General features: G+C 45.8%; 2 protein-coding genes across 5 annotated transcripts in view; both read left to right on the forward strand.

Annotated features, from left to right (window-relative positions):
- The first annotated feature begins 386 nt into the window (after positions 1-386).
- actb2 (actin, beta 2) lies at positions 387-4,354 on the forward strand. Its single transcript, XM_061712624.1, has 6 exons — positions 387-541; positions 1,937-2,066; positions 2,187-2,426; positions 2,777-3,215; positions 3,310-3,491; positions 3,575-4,354. The coding sequence occupies exons 2-6, from the start codon at positions 1,944-1,946 to the stop codon at positions 3,716-3,718; spliced, it is 1,128 nt and encodes a 375-aa protein (XP_061568608.1). The 5' UTR covers positions 387-541; positions 1,937-1,943; the 3' UTR covers positions 3,719-4,354.
- A 6,036-nt stretch (positions 4,355-10,390) lies between these two features.
- Positions 10,391-12,946, forward strand: part of tnrc18 (trinucleotide repeat containing 18) — a 50,899-nt gene continuing 48,343 nt past the window's right edge. For all 4 annotated transcript variants that reach the window (XM_061710940.1, XM_061710941.1, XM_061710942.1 and 1 more), the window contains exons 1-2: positions 10,391-10,556; positions 12,151-12,503. In XM_061710940.1, the coding sequence (XP_061566924.1) occupies positions 12,296-12,503 (208 nt within the window). In that variant the 5' untranslated portion in view covers positions 10,391-10,556; positions 12,151-12,295. The remainder of the gene's footprint in view (positions 10,557-12,150; positions 12,504-12,946) is intronic.

Below are 12,946 nucleotides of genomic sequence, written 5' to 3' on the forward strand. Positions count from 1 at the left end.
GGGAGACTAGCTAAAGGAGGGGGGGGTGCAGGTTTCTGGGTGGGAGTCTTGGGCCTTTGCAGCCTTCACAGGGAGGAGTCGCCTGCATGTCCTAGTCTATAATCAACCATATAAACGGGACTACTAGTGTCTTTGTCTAAAACAGGTGCAGGGGACGACGTTATCCCGCACTTATAACCCGTCTAAATGTGTTTGTAAAGGTCCATATGAAAGGTTATATGATTAAACTTCAGTCCCTTCCCTCTCGTTCTCTCCTAGCCGTCGCTATTATCGCCTCCCTCTTTCAGGCCGACTCTCAAATCGCGAGCGCTGGCTGCTGCGCAGCGCGCACGCGGCGTGCCCCAGTGAATGACGCCCAGCCAATCACAGAGCTCCATTCCGAAAGTTTACCTTTTATGGCTACAGCCGGGCCGCGGTGGGGGTATAAAAGCGCGCTCCCGCCGCCAGCAGGGTCACTCTGAGCGCCGTCACACACAGCCTGTGCGGGATATCACTTGCCTGAAACCGGTTCCCTTAAAGCGAAAAGCCCCCCCACCCAAAGGTAAGTAAGCAGGCATTTGCATAGGTTTTATTTTAGGATTGATAGTAACTAATACAAATGTTTGTTTTTGCTTGGGTTTTTATAAAGATGGCGTGTGTTTTTAATTTTAATGCGAAGTACGGCGATGACCACGAGGTTCTTTGTCCCATCAAGTATTAACTATATGGTGTTGGACTTTAACCAGGAAATTATGGTGGTTTTTGTAACATAAGTCTTGTTGGTTGTAAACCGTAACTTTGGGTGTTGCTGCAGGTGTCTCGGGTGTAACCGGCTCACGGTTAAATAAATTAAAAAAAGAAAAAGAAAAAAAGATTTAACTGGTCCAGTCGTGCATGTGAGGCTCGGGCAGGGCTTGGTGGTGGGTTGAATATATTAACTATCCTCATGTCCGTGCAGGACTGTCTGGTCTCTTTGTGCCGCTGCAGCGGGGTGTGACCTACTTTAGCCCGCTAGCCCCGCCGAGCTAACACGCCCTTCAGGGCTGATTTATGCTTCCGCGTTACAGCGAGGCAGAGCCTACGGCGTAGGGTACGCGGCGACGCACACCGTACCCTACAGGCTGATTTATGCTTCCGCGTTACGCCGACGCAGAGCCTACGCCGTCGATTTAAACCATAATTCAGGCTTTCACACTCTCAGCCTCCATAATCTCTACAAACGACGGCTTGGTCTGGTTTTTATATATATTTTTTTAAACTTTGATTCAGAAGTCCAGGAAATGGCCTTTGATTAATCCCTTTGCAGGGAGTCAGCTGTCTTATTAATTAATGTTAATGAAGTGTCACGCCGGCCGGACACGAGGAAAAGGGGGAAATTACATAAGACTCATCTTGAATGCTAGAAAAGGCGTGGCATTCAGGAAATGGCTCATCAGTCATGGATTGGGGGATCGTTCACGAGTCAACAAGTTTATATAAGCGGCTTCCTTTGAAATATAACTACATCTATTGCTATGAACGGTGTTTCTTTCTTTTTTTTAATAAAAGGCAGAGTTCTGTGGAGAATGACGCAGTGGTAATGAATCAAAGGTTTTTCTGCTGGGTGTTGAGTAACAATAGGAGGGAGTTTGAGCCGTAGTGAACCAGAGGGAGTGGTCTCTGGTCGCCGGCTCTGCCTGTGTCAGATGTTCCTCTTCTTGCTGGAGTCTGGCTGGGCGCCACAGTCGCCGCAAAGCTGCTCACAAACGAACAATGTCCTTATATGGTAACAGAATGCAGCACCACTTCCTTTTGTCTGGTCTAGTCGGCGTGGAGCGCTCTGGCTCCACCCAGCGGGAGGTTCCGGGTACTGCGAGTAGACAGGAAGTGAGGCTGCTCCCTCTAGAGTAGCAGAGCTGTTGACGGGTGGATGTGTGGCCTGAGTGCTAATGCTGTTTTTGTAACTTGTTTTTTACAGTTTAGCCATGGAAGATGAAATCGCCGCACTCGTTGTTGACAACGGATCTGGTATGTGCAAGGCCGGATTCGCTGGAGACGATGCCCCTCGTGCTGTCTTCCCCTCCATCGTTGGTCGCCCCAGGCATCAGGTTTGTAACAAGTTTTGTAGTTAACTTTTCTAATTTTTATTTTTACATTTGTTTCACCCACCATATAAATATTTCAAATGAGTCTCACTAACCGCTGTTTTTACCTGTCATCCTCTTCAGGGAGTCATGGTTGGCATGGGCCAGAAAGACAGCTACGTAGGTGATGAAGCCCAGAGCAAGAGGGGTATCCTGACCCTCAAGTACCCCATTGAGCACGGTATTGTGACCAACTGGGATGACATGGAGAAGATCTGGCATCACACCTTCTACAACGAGCTGAGAGTTGCACCTGAGGAGCACCCTGTCCTGCTGACAGAGGCTCCCCTGAACCCCAAAGCCAACAGGGAGAAGATGACCCAGGTATATACCCTTACTGTGCCTTATCTAACTGGTCAGACTCCTCAAAAGTTGCCTCATTTCCTCCAGTCTCACTTCCTCCTTCCTCCCCCTCTTCTCCAGGAAGTCTCTCCTTTAAGATGACTTATCATCAACAGGTCTCTTGACTGTGTGCCTTTTCTTTTTTTTGCACTTGTTTAAGGCAAAAGTTGATCAGCACTTAATAGCGATCTGACATGCACAAGTGTGAAGGAATGTTAACTTTCTGCACTTTGTTTCTACTAACTCAGTCTGAGCCTCACTCATGCATGTAGTGACTTGAGTATCAACACAACTGGAAATGATAACTAAACTGTAAATATTTTCTCTTACAGATCATGTTTGAGACCTTCAACACCCCCGCCATGTACGTTGCCATCCAGGCTGTGCTGTCCCTGTATGCCTCTGGTCGTACCACTGGTATCGTCATGGACTCCGGTGATGGTGTGACCCACACAGTGCCCATCTACGAGGGCTACGCCCTGCCCCACGCCATCCTGCGTCTGGACTTGGCCGGCCGCGACCTTACAGACTACCTCATGAAGATCCTGACAGAGCGTGGCTACTCCTTCACCACCACAGCCGAGAGGGAAATCGTGCGTGACATCAAGGAGAAGCTGTGTTACGTTGCCCTGGACTTCGAGCAGGAGATGGGCACTGCTGCCTCTTCTTCCTCCCTGGAGAAGAGCTACGAGCTGCCCGACGGACAGGTCATCACCATCGGCAATGAGAGGTTCCGTTGCCCAGAGGCCCTCTTCCAGCCTTCCTTCCTTGGTATGAACCCCTTTACATCCCAAACTTCTACACAGAAGCCAGCCTGACACTTCATGGGTCATCTTTTTCTAACAAATCTCTTGTTCGCTTCCAGGTATGGAGTCCTGCGGAATCCACGAGACCACCTACAACAGCATCATGAAGTGTGATGTTGACATCCGTAAGGATCTGTATGCCAACACTGTGCTGTCTGGAGGTACCACCATGTACCCTGGCATCGCTGACAGGATGCAGAAGGAGATCACCGCCCTGGCCCCATCCACCATGAAGATCAAGGTGAGTCTACTTAGAGCAGCGTGGCATAATGGCTCACCTTAAACATGAGGGTTTGGTGTCCTAACACTCTGGTCTTCCTACAGATCATTGCCCCACCTGAGCGCAAATACTCTGTCTGGATCGGAGGCTCCATCCTGGCTTCCCTGTCCACCTTCCAGCAGATGTGGATCAGCAAGCAGGAGTACGATGAGTCTGGCCCCTCCATCGTCCACCGCAAATGCTTCTAAACAGACTGTTCCTCCTCCCCAGCCAAACGCCCAACAACTTCAGCTCTGTGCAAAACAACCACACCACACATTTCTCATACACATTCAGGCACAGAGCTTAGATGACCAACTCATTGGCATGGCTTCAGTTATTTTTGGCGCTTGACTCAGGATTTAAAAAAACTGGAACAATGGAGAAGGTAATGTTTTGGCTAGATTAAAGAAAAACAAAAAAAACACACCCCAGGGTTTCTGCAGTTGCATCTGGGGACTTAAAATGTACTTTTTTCTTTGAGTCATTCCAAATGTTAATTGCATTCAACAGAATTCCAAATGTTAACTGCATTGTTCAGACGTATTTGCCTCTGTGAAGGCTGCCCAGTGGTTGCGCATACTTAAACATGGGTGTAGTATTGCTTGTATGTAAATTTGTCTGGGTTTTTTGTACTTTCAGCCTTAAATATCGGTCATGTTAATTTTTTATTTTATTTTTTTTTTGTTTGATGCAAAACCCAGTCATGACCTTTATCCCCTTGTTGGAGGTTTCATCCGTGTGGAGGGGCGAGGGGTCTTGAAATGATGGGGTGCCAGACCAGTGGGGCCAACCTGTACACTGACTAAACAATCCCAATAAAGTGCACATGTGTTCCGACTTGATGTCTGAGTGTCTTGTATCTTTAATGTTTCTCTGGTCTAAAATGATGTGTTGGTATGTGTTACATGCAGCTGGCTGAGCTAATGAGTTTAGCTTATTCTAAAGCTCTGTGATTCATTACAAAATGGTTGGGGCAAAAACTTTTTATATTCACTGTAGATCTAGCAAAATAAAGTTGCAAAATTTCTATAAATTGACGACAAAAGGTTAGGTTAATGCAATCTTTAGCTGAAACCTGGTCACTAAAGGGTTTTGGGGCTTTAATGTTCAGTATAAATTCTGCAGTTGCATATTTTGACCAAGAGATGGCAGTAAAGGTTAAAACTAGGTCTGCAGTGCTCTAAACCAAGTGAATTTCTTTTTTCAGATCTTGGCTTTGAAGATATTTCAATACAAATTAAAATGTTGAGTATAGGAATCTATTCTGACACCCCCTACCTTATGACCTTTAAAAATTGGCTCTCCCATTTTAGCGTATTACAGATGAAAGTGTTAGAGGGTGGGGAATATAGTCCTTTCGTGCTCTGCATATCCACGTATGACCCAGAGCCAAACAGTTTCACTGCCTCCATTCATCAGGCTGCCTTGGTTTCATGTAATATTCAGGCTCAGAGCTCTGCACACCAATACAAATGAGAACTGGCACTATCGTGAGTTCATCAATTCAAACTGCATGTACACCAGCAGTGATGGTGCATTCATTTGCAGAATGAGGATCAAGTGTTTGATATTGGAAATGTATTCCATCTCGCTGCAAGCCCCCACCTTCCCTCCGCTGCACCCTTGTGATTCTGCTGAGACTGCTTCCTTCTGATATCCTTTACTGCCACGCCAGCAAAACACTGCCAGGGAGACGGCACTTGTCTATTTGTGTGTAGTGTGCAAATATGAGTTCATCTATATTCCATTTTTCTGCACTTGTCTAGGTTACCATGTAAATGCCACTGTTACCTGTGCAGGCGTTGAATGATACTCCATTTACATTGTTTGGAAATGGCTATTACAGCACAATGTCCTTCCATGAGAAATGACTCGGAGGGGGACTAATCTGTCATTAAACGACGCTCACCGTGTTCCTCCATTTACTGCAGCTTCACAGCAGCTCCATTAGTCATCCAGAGTGCAGCTCTTCACTTCCGCCAGCAGATGACGCCATTGCACTATAATACCATACTGCTCTCACAAACCGGTTGAAAGGTAAATGGAGGCCTACCACTACTGACAGGAAGAGGCCAGTAGAGAATAGCTCATATTTAGACGTAAAAATCTTTTTTTGTGTGTTTAGTGTGATTTTTAATCCATGGAGGACGACGTACTCTCACATTTGGATCAAACATGTTCTTGAAGTAGTGACAGTGCTAAGTGGTGTTTCTTTGAAAATGTGCAAGAAATGCTTTGGAAACTGGTTGTTGCACCTTCATTTTGATCTTATTTTTCTCCTACACTCCCTGCATGAATGCCATGGCACAAAGACTAACAACCCAGTGGCTCTGATATGTCCCAGCTGAACCGTTAGTCATCAAAATGTGTACGATATATCAGTGTTTTTTCCTCCATGGTTGCAGTCACAGTTGTTTTTCTTGAGAAAAAGCTTGATTTCTCAGAAACCTGTGCGTCAGGACCGAAACCAAAAATGTCCTTCAAGTACAGTTGACAAATGGTTGATTTTACTGTAACTATAAAACCCAAACCAGAAATTACCCTTTAAAGGCATAAAACCGTGTGAAACTTCAGTTTCTGCACTCTTGTGCAATTTCAATAATGTGCTTGCAGTTGCATGCCTGTCAGTCCACGGTGTCCACAGCCAGCTGCTGCTTTTTTTCCAGCAGGAAACTTCTGAACCCCCCCAACCACAGCTCCTCCCACCCCACAAATGGCCATCATAAAACCCTGCAGGGCACTTTCCGATGATTGGCAGGTATTCCCTGAGAGCTGTGTCTACATGTGTGTGCTTCAAGTGGGGGGTTGGTATGTGTGGTGATGTCAACCATAAAATATTTTATGGTATTTTTATTGCTCTGCGTTTGTCTTTGTGTGCCTTTTTTGTGGTCCATCTGAAAACATGACACGACGGTAATAAAATGCTTCTTTTGCAAATGTGTGTATAGCTTCTCGAGGAGCTCAATAGCAGCAGTTGCTTCTGTGACAGTGCAGTGCTTGTGAAGAGCATGAGACACGGTATGGTGAGTAATTTCGCCCTGTGGGCATGTAGACGCACTCAGCTGTGTGTCTGCATGCAAGAGAGCACTTTGGAAGTGGTCATGCAGTCCTTGGACTTCATAATTATTATTATTGTTGACTGAGGGGCCTATTTGGAGCATTAGAGAGTTTTAGGAGATTTCCCCAAGTAAGATCTTTTCAAAAGGACATGTTTCTGCATTATGAGTCCTTCTCCAGAGAAGGGTGAATGCCCCCACCTTCCCCTGTGGGTTAATGCATCTATTAGTCCTGAAACAATCTGATAGGCAAATCAAATCATTTACCGGATCCTTCAGTGAAAAGGACAATTATCTCAAACGATTTAGTTCAGCTATTTAGGATCAGCTGGAGGTGGGTGTGAAGAGAAGAGTGCCCAAGGAGATGAACATAATAGATATTTTTAATATAAGGAAAAAAAACAGTTGATTGTAAAATGGAAAATATTCATAAGGAATGAAACAGACTCACCACTGCTTTATTATATTAGTAATGATTTTCATTGGGACTGCTTATCTACCACAGAGGAAGAGAGGCTTGCGTCATAACTTTGACCATGCTCAAAGAACCAGACTAAAGCATGCTATGGGGGGGACTTAAAACTACAAGAAAAAAACTCAAACAACTCAGAATTCGTTTTATAAACTCATAATGTGAGAAATATGGTTCATTTGATCAGGGCATTGAGTGCAGGCAGATACGTCTGTTATGACCTGAAAGGGTTCTCTTACAGAAAAACCAAAAACATAGACTAAAACCTAACAAATGGTCCCCTGTCTTAGAGGAAATGTGATTTTATGTGCATGATTGACAACCTTGAAAGTCTGCCCCCTTAAAGCTGTAATAACATGCCAAATAGGATTTTCTATTACTTGTTGTATTGTTAGAATTATATATATATATATATATATATATATATATATATATATATATATATATATATATATATATATATATATTTATTGTAGGAGTTTGGGAACAAAAGAGCAGCGTATATATGTAGTATTTTGACATTGCACATGAAATCATCAATTAAAACAATACTTTTAATTCCCAAAGGGAAATTAATTGCATATACCGGTGCGTCTCGTTATCTTCTCCATTTAAAATTACGTATGTGCATATTCATGCCAAATATTTGAATTAGATCTAAGAGGCTTCACACAATGGTAATCATCTTTACCCCTGCACCTTTATACCCACCTCCAAAACCCATGAAAGCCGCGGCAAGAAAAACAAGGAGAAGGTGAAACCTGTCTCCCACCCGCAGGGGTGAAAAGAGGGCAACAATAGGGCCCTAATTTGAAGGCATTGTCTGAATTCCCAGTCGGAGCGATTTGGAGAACAAAGGCCGGCTTGGTCCCCTCGGACGGTCCGGGACATCGCTCTGATCTCCGCCTGGTAACTCCCTCCCCGTCCCCGGGCCGGGCCCGCCGGGGCCGGGGGTGACGGCCGCTGCTCAGCCGGGTGGCTGGGGGTCACCTCGTCTGTTTTTACTCGGTAACAACTCTGAGCTCTGATTGAGAGAGAGGGAGGGGGGGGTTAGGACCGGGACCCCCACACATCTCCCCGGGTCTGCCGTCAGCTCGGGTCCGGCCGCGGCTGCTGCTGTGCGGCTGCTGCTCTGCAGCCGCGCCGCTGCAGCCGGAGCTCCTGGTCCTCCTCAGGGGGGAGCCTGGAAACCGTGCGGGGTGGGAGGAGCAGCAGCAGCGGTCTGGGGCAGCTTGAAACCAACCATGGTTTTTTTTCCCCCAAATCAACATTTTTGCAACTAACGCGACGCTGATCGGAGACTTCAAACGAAACTTATTGAAAGTAGGAATAAAATCAGAAACAACAAGGTTACACGGGGGAGTTTAAAGCGCCTCAATCGACACCAAAGGCTGACCCACACACCCCCACCCACCCCACCCACACCCCCATAACGCCATCCTCTGAATTTTAACATAACAGTACTAAATGGGGCTGCTACGGTAGTTTTTCCTGCTTTTCTCATGCAAATGTGCGTGTGTTTGCCCCCGCACAGACCTGGATTATGCACAAGGAGACACCCAGCAATGTTTCACCTTACAGCCCGCGGGTTGCGGTATGGCATTTGCATAGCGAAGCCCTGCATTATTCCTGCACCGTGACCAGATCCCCCTGCACGGTGCAGGATGCCTTCACCCACTGGAATCAGGACAACACTGTCACAATCCTGGCACTGCAGGATTGATGGGGGACAGGAGCATTTATAGGTTTTGGAGGAGCTTCTGAGGCTGTTTTTTATGATGTGTGTGTGTGTGTGTGTGTGTGTGTGTGTGTGTGTGTGTGTGTGTGTGTGTGTGTGTGTGTGTGTGTGTGTGTGTGTGTGTGTGTGGAGGGAGGGTTGTAAATGTACAGTTTAATGATCCGTAAGGATGCATTGTTCTGGTATACTTTTAAGATGAAAGCAGGTTACATTTAGCATATATTAGCTAGTCATATTTAAGGAGAGGGGGTGAGAGTTTATAAGTTTTACTTCTTCTCACTCCCTTTCGAATATGTACTCAATGTGTATGTACTAACTGTATGTTACATCTCATGTTAAGACGATTGTCTTCTTTCTTTCTTTTTTTAATATGATTCATATTCGAAATAAACACTACTACTACTACTACTGCTACATTTTTGGTCTAAAATTCAAATTTTATTAGAAACAGGAACCCAGACAGCTAACATAATATTTTTTTTTAAATGAAAAAAAGTGAGTCAAAGTGAGCCAGCATATTAGTACCATATATGGACAAAAGAAATAGCATTTTGGTATCATATGGTGAAAATCGATTCAATTTTTCTTATAATACTACAGAATGTTGGCAAATTTGTGAGGCAAGCCTTTGAGATCACAAGAGATGACACATATCTGATGCAGAATTTGAGTGTTTTATGGGGTAGTACTATTTGTTTGGGTCCCTGTGAATGCAGGTCTATTCATTTCTCTCCAAATGTTGCTAATTTAGGCTTACCTCATTTATCAGGCGTATGCATCTGTATAGTCTGCATAAAGCAAGAAACGGCTCTGATTGCATATAAGGACTTGTCTGGAATGACTGAGTGCCCATTATCTCATTACAGCTTGAAGTGCTGACACATTATATGTATATATGTTGGGTTGTACAAACTCACTCTTCCTGTAATCATAAATGCCTAACCACAAAAAACAAATCTATCACGATTCGCCACTTAGTATACAACACCTAACCTGTGGTTTCCTAAAGCAAGTTAAGTTCATGTAAGGGTCATGGGAAACCGTCAAGCTGTTAAATTGAAAGCTGATTTTGAAGCTTTGGGTCTGAGAGGAAATGGAGAGTAATAAGCAAAGAGAAAGTAATTTATTGGCTAAGTTAATTATTCACCGTTTCCTTGTAACTGTAAGCTGAAGTCCACATAAGAGACGTACACAATAGCATTTCAAGGGTTTGCAGCGACCTCAAATATTCCCCAATGTGCAGCTTTCGAGTGTCTACTGTAATCGAAGTGGAAATGGGAGAAGGTATTGCCTTTAAAATGACCCCCTCCGTAACTCACATACACACACACACACACACACCACACACACAAATCCTAAAAAATACAGATCATGCAGTCTTAAAGGGAGAGGGGACCTTGAAACTGCTCAACCTCCTTGCACCATAATTGGTTTTATAGAGCTGGCAGTGGGCCAGAGTGCTTTTTTTTAATACACTGCGGACGTTGATTGACGGTCCGCGCAGCCAATCAGGCGGCGGCTCCGTGAACTCGGCTGGTGATTGGCCGGCGGCGGAGACGATGGGCGGGGCTGGGCCAACAATGCCGTGTTTCATTGCCGGGGAGGAGGAGGACGCGCCAGGGCCAGGCTGCTCCCCCACTTCTCCCCCAGATCTCCCCCACATCTCCTCCGGACCAGCCTGCAATGGACCACTCCTGCTCTCCCAGCGCCCTGGACGGATTCTGAGAAAACGTTGGCAGTTTTTTGTCCCCTTCCCCCCGACATTTCTTCCCATTAAAGTAAGCACTCGACATGTTTTTCTGGGTTATTTTTTGCGCCTGTTCCGCCCCCCCTCCCTCCCTACTCCTCCACACCCTTAGCAGAAATATCAAAAACCTAGTTTGGGATGTAAAAAGCAAATAAAAAGGGCGCGGAGGTGACCTTACACGACAGTTTTGGATTTTCTAAAGCTCTTTTGGGCGTGAAAACCCCGTCTCTTTCGAGACGTTTCCTCCGGTGAAAGTTTGAACGGAGCCGTTAAAAGTTTGAAACGTGGCTGAAGAGCCGCGGCGGCGCCGCGGGACCTGGAGCTGCAGCCGCTCAGCCCTGAGACCTGCCCCGGGACCTGCTCCAGACCTGCCCCGGGACCACCACACCGACACTACCCTCCAGCCCGGGGTTTTATTTTTTTATCGTAAAGAGAAAAGGGCTGGTTGTTGTTTCCCGGGCGAGCCCGGCAGCTCCCGCCCGCCTGGACATCACGAGTCCCGGCTGCTCTGGCCGCCCGCAGGGACCTCACTGTACCTCTGTTGTTGTTTCCTCCCCGGGACTATTTTACTGGGATGTGTAACTTAAATGCTTTAAGCAGGTTGGTTTTTTTGATAATGAGGTGGATTCCTCAAGATGCCTTTTTTTTTTTTAATCCTTGCGGGTGCAGAACTTCTCCGTAAAGTAACTTTCCCCCCTTTTTGTTGCGATTGTTTAGTGTAAAACCAACGTCTTTGATCTGAACTGTTTTTACAGGTTCAAAAGTCTTATTAGGTTGTAATTTAAATAATAATAAATAAAGCTGAATCATCTGCACATTGAAATATGACATAAAATGCACTATTATTATCTCAGTAATGTGGCTGTAACATAGTTTTTAAAATTAATTGCAGTGCTTTATTCTGATTTCTCCCCCCCTGGGTTGCACCCATGGTCAACGGCGATTTAACACGTCCTAAATTTGCATGTGGGCAACACAACACCACTAACCCTTGTGATTAATGAAAAGGGCTTTTGCAAGCTTATTTATTTTTAACCCGTTTGAAATGTATATTTGATGCGCCTCTAGTATTTATGGTGTATTGGTTTACACGGCTACTCGACCCGTCCGCCTGCATCGCTTCTTTAGGCGTCCAGAAAAAAAAACAAAAAACAGCTGGGTCATCGGAGGAGAAGGGGGAAGAAAGATCGTATGATGTTTGAATATGTATTGTTTTTCGTGTCTAAATGCGGGCTCGGTGGGTGTTTTGATGGGGGCCGGCTCTCGGCTGGCCGTTCCCCGGGAAGCGCAGCTCCAACGCGGCTGCAGCTCGCTGTGCAGCGGGGGTGGAGCGACTCCCGACACCAGATCATACTATTAGAAATATAAGTTAAAGCTGCATTGGGTTAAAGCAGTATTTAGGGTAGAACTGTAGAAACCCATATGCTTTAAGTTGAGACCAGCTAATATTCCGCTTTTGATTTTTAAAGTGTTTTTCCAAACTGCGTCATTGCGCGTATGGGCCGCCTTTTTCGCTGGAAAGAGCAGAAATCCTAAAAACTACCAGTTTCCAATAGTTTGTTCCCACACTGTCATCTGCCATTAGATTGCGTATCGAGTGATGCTTTTCTTGTTGTGTTTTGTAGGTCAGCAGAATGGCTGAGAAGGAGTCGGAATCGCCTGGGAAACTAAAGACATTATTATAGCCAGAGCTGGCTCTCCTTTTTTTCCTCGGAATAGGGGACCTATCCGAGCGGACGATTTTCTTTACAACTTTCCCCGTTGTGGATAATGGATGGCAGAGATTTTGGTCCTCCCCGGTCCGTCCACGTCCCACCTCCGTTGTTGGCGGGGCTGGCCATGGAGCAGCACCGACTCGGGGCTGCAGCCGCAGCCGGCAGGGTCGCTCCCTCGCCCGGGCACTTGGGTGCGAGCCACCCGCCGCCTCTCCACTCCGGAAAATATCTGCCATCGGCCATTAACCTGCATCCACACCACAGTAAGTCTTGCGATGGTTTACTAGATTAATGCTGCGTGAGTAACCTCCCCTCTTCAAATAAAAAATAAAAATAATGTAGGCTTATCAAATATTAATTCGCAACGCTGCGCAAAACTGTGCGTGGTTTGTGGCTGTCCGTCTGCGGTCATTGCGGGGATGTCTTCACTGTTTTATTTGGGGTAATGGACTCGGATGAAGATCCCGTGACAAGTTTCAGACGTGAAGAAAGCATAATAAGAATCCTTAGGTTTTATGGTGTGCATCTCAGTAGAGGAATACATGCATTAGTCCAACTCCCAGGCATTGATGTGGCTGTGTGTGTTTGTGGAAGCAGAGGGGTTCAGCCCTATGATTGCATGCAGATCATTACACCGTCATTGGTGTGAGAGCAAACGCAGCTTGTGTTTAGCCCTATGTGTGTGTGCTTGGCTGGGAGGGAATGG

This window comes from Cololabis saira, chromosome 21, assembly GCF_033807715.1.
Source record: "Cololabis saira isolate AMF1-May2022 chromosome 21, fColSai1.1, whole genome shotgun sequence".
NCBI lineage: Eukaryota > Metazoa > Chordata > Actinopteri > Beloniformes > Belonidae > Cololabis > Cololabis saira.

What these genes read in the sequence shown, in the direction of transcription:
- actb2 (XM_061712624.1), top strand. Translation starts at nt 1,944, where the DNA reads ATGGAAGATGAAATCGCCGCACTCGTTGTTGACAACGGATCTGGTATG. An exon ending in ACAGGGAGAAGATGACCCAG is followed by an intron (nt 2,427 to 2,776) that starts GTATATACCCTT and finishes TTTCTCTTACAG; the next exon opens with ATCATGTTTGAGACCTTCAA. An exon ending in CTTCCAGCCTTCCTTCCTTG is followed by an intron (nt 3,216 to 3,309) that starts GTATGAACCCCT and finishes GTTCGCTTCCAG; the next exon opens with GTATGGAGTCCTGCGGAATC.